Source organism: Chrysochloris asiatica, unplaced genomic scaffold (genome assembly GCF_000296735.1).
Source record: "Chrysochloris asiatica unplaced genomic scaffold, ChrAsi1.0 scaffold00053, whole genome shotgun sequence".
Taxonomy (NCBI): Eukaryota; Metazoa; Chordata; class Mammalia; order Afrosoricida; family Chrysochloridae; genus Chrysochloris; species Chrysochloris asiatica.
The window spans coordinates 9,568,172-9,577,971 of NW_006408571.1; the positions used below are offsets into that span (position 1 = coordinate 9,568,172).

The window sequence follows — 9,800 nt, forward strand, 5'->3', positions numbered from 1 at the left end:
AAAATCTTTCTGGTATCTCTGCTTTCAGTTAAGATCTATCTGATGTCAGTAATGATAGCCCTTGTTCCACATCCTCTTATGACTCCAGCTTGAATTTTTGGCATGGTAGAAATTCTGGCAGCAACCAGTTCCTGTTGCAAGCAGTTTTGAATTATCTTCAACAAAATTTTACTAGCATGTGATAATAATATTGTTCAATTATTTTCACATTCCATTGAGTCACCCTTCTTTGACAGTGATACAAATATGGATCTCTTCAAATTGATTGGTCAGATAACTAGCTGTCTACCAACTTTCTTGACATAGATGAGTGAGAGTCTTCAGTGCTGCATCAGTTTGTTGAAACATTTCACTTTGTATTCCATAAATTTCTGAAGCCTTGTTTTTCACTAATGCTTTCAGTGTAGTTTGGACCATTTCCCTCAGTATCATCAGTTCTTGATCATGTGGTACCTTGTGATATGATTGAACATTAGCCAATTTTTTGGTACGGAGACTCTGTGTATTCCCTCTATCTGCTCTTCATGCTTCCTGTTCACTTAATATTTTGCCCACAGAATTCTTCAATATTTCAATCTGAGACTTGATTTATTTTCTTTCATTCTTTCAGCTTGAGAAATGCTAATCTTGTCCTTCCCTTTTGATTTTCTAACTCCAGGTCTTTGCACATTTCATTATAATATGTGACTGTGTCTTTTTTTTTTTTTTTTCAATAACATGTTTTCCAGGAACTTGTTTGCGATAACAATAGGGATGGTAGGGAGTAGTGCCTAGAGGAAAAGGATGGGGTGATTTGCTGGGGGCTGAGATGCCAATATGCAAAATACATGTTCCACTCAGCATCCTTCTAGAGTATAAGTTCATTGAGAGCAGAATCCATATCTCTAAATTAAGGTATGTCTAGCACAGGAAAGGAAAAAAATTATAAAAGCCATCTCCCCTATTAAGAGATAACATCTATAAGTAATGTAAGGTATTGTTGTTGTTGTTGTTAGGAGCCATCAAGTCAGTTCTGCCTCACAGTGATCCTATGAACAACAGAATGAAACACTGTCCAGTCCTGCACCATCCTTACAACCGTTGTCACACTTGAGGCCCTTGCTGCTGCCACTCATTGGGGTTCTTCCTCTTTTTTGTTGACCCTCCACTTTATCAAGCATGATGTTCTTCTCCAGGGACTGATCCCTCCTGATAACATGGCAAAAGTATGACCGACAAAGTCACACCATCCTGCCTTTGAAGGAGCATTATGGCTGTGCTTTTTCCAATACAGATTTGTTTTTTTTTCTGGCAATCCATGGTACTTTTAATATTCTTCTCCAACACCATAACATCAATAATTCTACAGTCTTCCCTATTTATTGTCCAACTATGAAATACATATGAGGCTATTGAAAATACCATGACTTGGGTCAGGTGCACCTTAGTCCTCAAACTGACATCTTTGTTCTTGAACACTTTAGAGAAATCTTATGCAGGAGATTTGCCTAGTGTAATACATCATTGTATTTCTTGATTCCTGTCTCCATGAGTGTTGATAGTGGATACAAACAAATGAAGTCTTTGACAACTTCGATGTTGATGTCAGATGAATTTTAGCTGAAAGTAGAGAATACCAAAAAGATGTTTACCTGTGCTTTATTAACTGTGCAAAGGCTTTAGACAGTGTGATTCATAACAAGCTATGGATAACATTGCAAAGAATGGGTATTCCAGAACACTTCATTGTGCTCACGAGGAAGTTATACATAAACCAAGAGGCAGTTATTAAAATAGAGCAAGGGGACACTGAATGGTTTAAAGCAGGAAAGGTGTGTGTTAGGTGTGTGTTGTATTCTTTTATCATACCTATTCAATCTGTATGCTGAGCAAAGAATTCAAGAAGCTGGATTATATATGAAGAAAAAAGTGGTATCAGGATTGCAGAAAGACTCATTAACAGCCTGTGATATGCAGATGAAATGACCTTGCTTGCTGAAAGTGAAGAGGATTTAAAATATTTACTGATGAAGATCAAAGACCACAGTGTTCAGTATGGGTTGCACTTCAATGTAAAGAAAAATCTTCACCACTGGACCAATAAATCATATCATGATAATGGAGAAAAGACTGAGTTTTTCAGAGACTTTATTTTGCTTGGATCCATTGTCAACACTCATGGAAGCAACAGTCAAGAAATCAAATGAAATTGTACATGAGGCAAATCTGCTGCACAAGACATCTTTAAAGTGTTAAAGAGCAAAGATGTCAGTTTGAGGACTAAGATGCACCTGACCCAAGTCATGGCATTTTTAATAGCCTCTTAAGTATGGGAAAGTTGGACAATTAATAAGGAAGACCACAGAAGAATTGATGCATTTGAGTAATGGTGTTAGAGAAGAATATTCAAAGTACCATGGACTGCCAGAAGAACACACAAATCTGTGTTGGAAGAAGTACAACCAGAATGTTCCTTAGAAGATAATGGCAGGATTTCTTCTCTTATATTTTGGACATATCAGGAGGGACCAACCTTTGGAGAAGGACATCATGCTTGGTAAAATGGAGGATCAAAGAAAAAGAGGAAGACCTCCAACAAGATGGACTAACACAGTGGCAGCAACAATGGGCTCAAACATAACAATTGTGAGGGTGACACAGGACCAGGCAGTGTTTCATTCTGTTGCACGCAGTCTCTATGAGTTGGAACCAACTCCATAACACCTAACAAGACATGAGTTGGAACTGACTCAACAGCACTTGACAATAAGAACAACAATTTTTCAGAAGTAGATCATCTGGCCTTTTTTCTGGGTGTACTCAACTTCCAATCTTTCAGTTTAGTAGAAAATAAAAAAAGAATGAAACAAACCCAGAGAGAAGAGAAATGATCACCAGAGTGGATGACCTGGTAGTATTTGAATCTCTGGTTCTACCTTTTTCCAGAGGCTCAATTGCATCCCTTACCTTGAATTCTCTGGAAATTTCCAGAACCATTGTGTTAAGTCCTCTTTTAATTTTCTTGACTTAGACTAGCTCCGATGAGTTTCTGGACTGCAACCAAAAGAGCATCCCCAATACAGAGAAAAAGTAGACTTATAGATTTCCAGACCCCAAAGCTGAAAATTCAAACTGAAAGATACAGAAATGAAAAGTCCAAAGAAGAACCAGGCTTAAACAGGCAGAGCTTTGTTTGGTCATCACACTATTTCTGAGCATATCTGTTTCTGTTGTCAAACCAGGAAGGAACTGATCCCACACCAGGGAATAAGGTCTTTGATGCCAGATAATCTCCCCAGCACAATGTGAAGCGTCCAGTCTCAGAGGCAACAACTACAAAATATTTTTCTGTCACAATTTCAGGGTTCCAAAGACTCTAATAGCCTATTACAGCATGTTGGTTAGCTTAGCTGGACAAGGAAGGAAGTAGAAGAAGGAGGAACCGTCAAGATAGGGGTGATGAGAAAGTCCAGGGTATAAGCTTTCATGACCAGCATAAGCTTTGCCCTCCTTTCTTGTGCCTCTGCTACAAGACTGGCATTTTCCAAATGGAGACTGCTCTGTCAGCCTGCATTCTAGGGTGAAGATGACAAGGAGCAGGGCTGCAGCTAACTCATAATATGAGGGGGTTACAAAAAGTTTATGGGAAAAATGGAATTTTTACAAGAACTTTTGGAAACCCTTTCATAGACATGCTTTACATAGCCATTGAGAGTTGGGGTCTTACGTTACCACAGCATAATCTGTCTTATCCTGACTGGTACCCATTACTTGCTCTGTGATTGTGAGTTTTATAAAGGCACATCATAGCATGTCTTGTGTTACTTCAACGCCTAGCACCTAACATAGTGCCAATTATATAATAAGCATTAAAGTAATAGTGAATGAATGAAACATTTCTAAATTTCATCTGTACAATTAGGAGGGTTGAAGTAAATATTCTATAAGTTACCTTCAAATTCTAGCATCTCATGATTCCTATAACTTCAGAAATAAAATGTTTTGTATTTCCTTCTCAAAACACCCACATGTCAAAGCCTCATTCCAATCTGAATTTCCTTTCTTTTCTAATGAAAAGGTTTTGAACATTACTCTATAGGCTTACAGCAGTGCAAGAATTGCTTAAAGTTTTTAAATCCCAGTGCTATCAACCTGTACAGACAAGAAATTGAATACTGGTAATGTCTTATCTGTCTCTAAGTAATCTGTCTCTAAGTAGTGTGGCCCTGAGTGATATATCCCACCCCCACCTACTTTTGTTTCTGACTTGGGCAAGTATACCTGCTGTTCAAAGACCATCAGAAATTTGCTTCCAAGAAGGAACTGCTTTGAGAATGAGGCTTATAATTAAACAGTAATTGAAGTTTCCTGTGGTTTTATGCACAGAACTTATCTGAAATCTAAGTAGATGAAGTGCATGGCTTAAAAATCAGAATGGAATTAGATGACTGTACAAGAATGAGTAACTTGTTTCTTTAGGACTTAACTTGATTTCCAATACCATTGTCAGAGCACCTGCACAACACTGACCTCCACTATCCCAGCAGAAGTGACTGCAGAGAATCATGAATATTCGAGCTGAATTGGACCTCAGCTAGTTCCTCATCTACATGTTTATTTCACAGGAAATTGAAATCAAGACATGCAAAAATGCTTTGCCTAAGGGATTATCAAGGGGTGTAGGAAGTAAAGCTGCAATGATTTGAGCAAGGTTTGGGGTCTATTTAGTTAGGGAGCGGAACGGGTAGAAGACAATTCCCAGGTTCTTCAATTGGAAAAATGGGAGGATAAAAGGGCCACTTGAAAAGGGCTTGGTTGGAGGAAATATGATGAATTCAATGTAGCTTGCAGTTTGAGGTATCGATATGCCATACAGATAGAGATATTAAACAGATAATTGGATAGTATAGCTCTTGGGCTAAGGGAAAAAGACAAGTCTAGAGAGAGAAATTTAGGATTCATCAGCCTATACAGTTGGTATTTGAAACTATTACAAGACGAGGAAGAAGAGAGGAGAGGAGGAAACAGGAAGTGGGATAACAAAAATTATCAATGCCTAAGGAGTTCTGGTGTGGCGCTGCAGGAAAATGCACTGGACCACAAGGTCAGTTTGAACCACAAGGTCAGTGGTTCAAACCCACCAGCCGCTCCTCGGAAACCCTATATAGGATTGCTAAGGGGGTTGTTAAGGAGCTCTGGTAGTGGTTACAAGTCAGCCTGCTAATTTCAAGATCAGCATTTCAAAACTACCAGCCGTTCTGCAGGAGAAACATGAGGCTTTCTACTCCTGTAAAAATTTACTGCCTGGGAAACCCTATGCAGGCTCGCTGTGAGCTAGAACGGACTAGACAGCACCGACCAAAAAGGGGTTGTTAAAAATAAAATAGAGTTTATAAAGCAGCACAAAAGAGTGGCAGGGAGATTGGAGGAAAACCAGGATAGAATGGTGTTTGTAAAAGCAACAAAACGCAAGAGTGTTGTATTGTTGGAGCCCATCCAGAGTTACCTGGAAAGAAAGGCCTGACAACCTACTTCCAAAAAAATCCACCACTGAGAACATTATGGAAAATGCAGCTACAGGAAGCCAAATAGCGCACAGTTCTATCAGTCCACGTGGGATCATCATGAGTCTGAATCACTCGACAACTGGATTTTTTTGGTTGGTTGATTGGCCTTTTGGTGGTGGTGGTGTTGTTAGGTGCAATTGAGTAAGTACCAACTCAAAGAGACTTTACGCACTGCCCGATCCTGGGCCAACCTCACAATCATTGCCACACTTGAGCCCATTGTGGCTGCCATTGTCCCAACCCATCTTGTTGGGGGTCTTTTTCTCTGACCCTTCACTTTACCAAGCATGATGTCCTTCTCCAGAGATTGGTCCCTCCTGATAATCTGTCTTACGTCTGAGAAACGAAGTCCGGCCATTCTGGTTTCTAAGTAGGATTCTGACTATACTTCTTCCAACACATATCTATCTGTTTGTTTTTTGGCAGTCCATAGTACTTTTAATATTCTATTCCAACTCCATAACTCAAATGCATCAATTTTTCTACCACTCCTCCTTATTCATTGTCCAACTTTCATGCATATAAGACTAATAAAAATACCATGGCTTAGGTCAGGTATTCAGATGACTCACTATGAATTGATATATTTCCACCATTTTTTGAACAAGGACCATGTACCTACCAAGCATTGTGCCAGGAAATTTTAATTGATTCAATCTTCACTCTTCCCCCTATGTATTTGGTACTAATGTTCTCTGTTTACAGATGAGTCAACTTGATTCTCAGAGAGGTGAAGCCAGCTGCCCAGGAACACAGCTGGTTTAAGTGGGGAAGGAGGGTTTGTGGGATGTTAAGTTCTTCCACCTTAACCTGAAAGAAGATATCCCTGCTGTCGTCCCAAGTGATTCCCGCTCTAGCCTAAATGCACAGATTTGTTCAAGAACCTGGGTCTTGCCCCTGGGGCCAGAGGAATCCATCCCCCGCTGTGAGAAAAGAAAAAGGAAAGGAGAAGGTTCTCCAGGTGAGCTTCAGTGAAGAAGAGAATCGCTCAAAACCGATGCTGCCTGGTGGAGTGGTGGGTTTGACTCCGCTACGTAAGGCCCCTCCTTCTCCTAGAGGTGGGAGTGGGGGATACAAGGCGGGAAACCTTTCCTCCTCTCCCCGACTCCCTAGGCTGGCCCCCGCAGCTGTGGGGGAGTGTAATTAGGGTTCCTCTCGAGTTCGGAGCTGGAAGGCCAGCAGGGGTAGCGTCTTGGATGACACCCCCCACACCCCCAAGACCCGGGTCAAGGCCAGAGTCCACCTCTTGCTACTGACTCCACCTGGGCGCAAGTCCGTGCGTTCCGGAGCTCTACTGCCTTCGCTGCAAAGGCGCTTGTGCGCGTAGCTACTGCCCAACGGAGCCGGAACCAAGAGCGGTCCGCGACCAGGGCCCCTCGAGGGGTGCAGCGATCTGCGCCCCAAGAGCTGCAGGGTTGAGGGAAGCGTCCCTGGAAGCCACTGTCTGAACGGTGCGTATCTCCCAGATTGTAAGTGGAGGAGAACGGGTCGGCTCACGAGGGACGCCCCCAGTTGGCACGTCTGTCCCTCGCACCTGGAGCCCAGGCTCCAACGTTTCAACCGCTGTCCTGCGGGCAACCTGACCTGGGTCCGGGTCTCCTCCAGCGGCAGTCTTACGTTCCAGACTCTTCATCCGCTCTGGAGAGGGTCCCGCGCCCTGCGCCGCCCTCTCGGGCATCCGGGACCCCCACTGACCGATGCACCCCTGGGCAAACCCCGGGCAGCCCCTTCCGCCCTGGTGGCCTCTCCTCGGGGTCTGAGCCCCTGTCGCCCCCGCGCGCCCGTGTTTGTAACTAAGCTGGCTCTGGATGTGATGTAACAGGGCCAGGATCGCGCTCCACGTTCCCTCTTCCCAGACTGAGTTCTTCCTTCTCCAGCGCCCGCTCCGGCTGCCCGGGACCGACGGGCGCTGCGGGGAACTACACGCGCCCACGTCCCGTCTTCTGGATGCAGAGACCGTGGGGAGAGCCAGGCTTTCAGCCCAGAAACCAGAGAGCGAGCCGAGGGGCAGCTGCTGTGTGGGTTTCTAAGGGGACTCAGACTGTCTTCTGTCCTTGCACCCTGAAGACAGCAGGAAATTTCAGGTACCTCGGTGACCCCAGTGGGTGAAGGTTTATGTGCGAAATAGAGGTTGAAATAGTGAGAAAGAGAAAGTGGGGAGAGAGATTGAGAGAAGAGCAAAAAGAGAGAGACAGGAACCAAGACCGACAGAGAGAAACCGAGTTGGTGAGAAGGAACTTAACTTGGTTTTTTTGTTTTGGTTTTTAACCCACTGTGATTTCAGCTCTGACAGAAGGAACGCTGCCCCCAACCTGGATGGAGTGAAAGATGCGGCCCGATGACATTAACCCGAGGACTGGGCTGGTGGTGGCCCTGGTCAGTGTCTTCCTGGTCTTTGGCTTCATGTTCACGGTTTCTGGGATGAAAGGGGAGACATTGGGCAACATCCCTCTCCTGGCCATCGGGCCGGCCATCTGCCTACCGGGCATCGCGGCCATTGCCCTGGCCAGGAAAACCGAGGGGTGCACCAAGTGGCCTGAGAATGAGCTGCTCTGGGTCCGAAAACTGCCCTGCTTCCGGAAACCCAAGGACAAGGAGGTGGTGGAACTGCTGAGGACCCCTTCAGACCTGGAGTCAGGAAAAGGGAGCTCGGATGAACTGGCTAAGATGGCGGGCCTCAGGGGGAAGCCTCCCCCTCAGGGGCAGGTCGAAGTGACCGCCAGCTCCATCACCATCCCCACACCCAAAGAGGAAGGAGAATGTCAGAGCCTGGTCCAGAGCGCCCATCAGGAGACGTCCAGATACCTGGACGGCTATTGCCCTTCCGCCAGTTCCCTCGCCTACAGTGCCTTGGAGGCCAAGTGCTCAGCCTGGGACAGGTCCGACTGCCCTGAGCCTGAGGACAGTATTTTCTTTGTGCCGCAGGACAGTATCATCGTTTGCTCCTACAAGCAAAAGAGCCCCTATGACAGATACTGTTGTTATATCAATCAGAGCCAAGGCAGGTGGGACCATGAGACAATAGTCTAAACTTTGCATACAAGGGTCCTTGTGTTGATAGAAATATGACTACACCCAGCACCTAATGGAAGGAAACTGCCTTGCTCCAACAGCCCGGCACAGTTAGAAATTGGTCTGGTATGTGATGGATGTGCAAACCCCCAGTGAGTGCCTGGAAGCCATGTAAATAGGCATGCTGGGGACACATTTTAGGGAAGGATGAGGAGGGTCAGGAACACTATAACAGGCAGTGGGTAGAAAAGGAATAGGAATTCCAAGAGCTTTTTATCAATTTAAATGTTGAATGTTTTGTGAAATAACCCAAAAAGTGCTATCCAGCACCTGCCAAAAGCAAAATAAATGTAGAATGAACTTCAGCTATTAGGTGTCAAAGCATACAGGGGCTAGCCATAGGGATGAAGAAATGAAAAGAAAAAAAATATCAAAATTTTTTAAATATATGTGAAATGATGTTTGCCTGGTGAAAAGATTTTCACACTTGATCTTTGCTTAAAGAACATATCAAGACAGAAAGAACATGTATATCTCTTCTTAGGAAGGATGAGCTTTGGAGAGGGGGGAGTTAAAGACAGCTGAATTATGTAATTGAGTTATGGCACTGTGTCAAAACTGGGAACTTCAAATTAAAGTGTGATCAGCTACACAGAATGATTAACCATTTTTAGATGGCTATATTACTTCTTAAACTCTTCGTTTAAATTGATTTACTGAGTCTTCGTTATCAGAAGTGTTTGTTTGTTTGTTTTTAACAATAACTATCATTCATGTATAATTTCCTCATCAGGTACAAAATGACTTGATGAAATATTTTCATAGTTTAGAACCTGCTTTCATCAGACCAACATGATGAATATATATATACATCCAAGTGTCTTTACCATTTCTGGAAGACACATCTTGGTCATTACTATTCCTATATACCGCTAAAAGAGCCCTGGTAGCACAAAGATTGAAGATCTTAGCTGCTGACTAAAAGGCTGACAGTTCAAACCCACCATGCTCCACAAGAGAAAGATGTGACATTTGCTTCCATAAGGATTACAACCCTGGAAACCTTGTGGAGCAGTTCCTCTCTATCCTAGGTCATTTTGCATTGGCATGGATTTGATAGAAATGGGTTTTGGGTTTTATGTTTTTAAAGTCTGAAGACTATAATATCAATACAGTGGATTTTATGCAGAACTTGCATGAATGCAATGATCAAACCTTTGGAAATGTCATTATTTGTACAGC

The 9,800-nt window shown here is 43.5% G+C and overlaps 1 protein-coding gene across 1 annotated transcript; it reads left to right on the forward strand.

Annotated features, from left to right (window-relative positions):
• The first annotated feature begins 7,874 nt into the window (after positions 1–7,874).
• Positions 7,875–8,576, forward strand: TMEM215 (transmembrane protein 215). The gene has a single exon (XM_006863022.1). The coding sequence runs from the start codon at positions 7,875–7,877 to the stop codon at positions 8,574–8,576; it is 702 nt and encodes a 233-aa protein (XP_006863084.1).
• Positions 8,577–9,800: the final 1,224 nt, after the last annotated feature.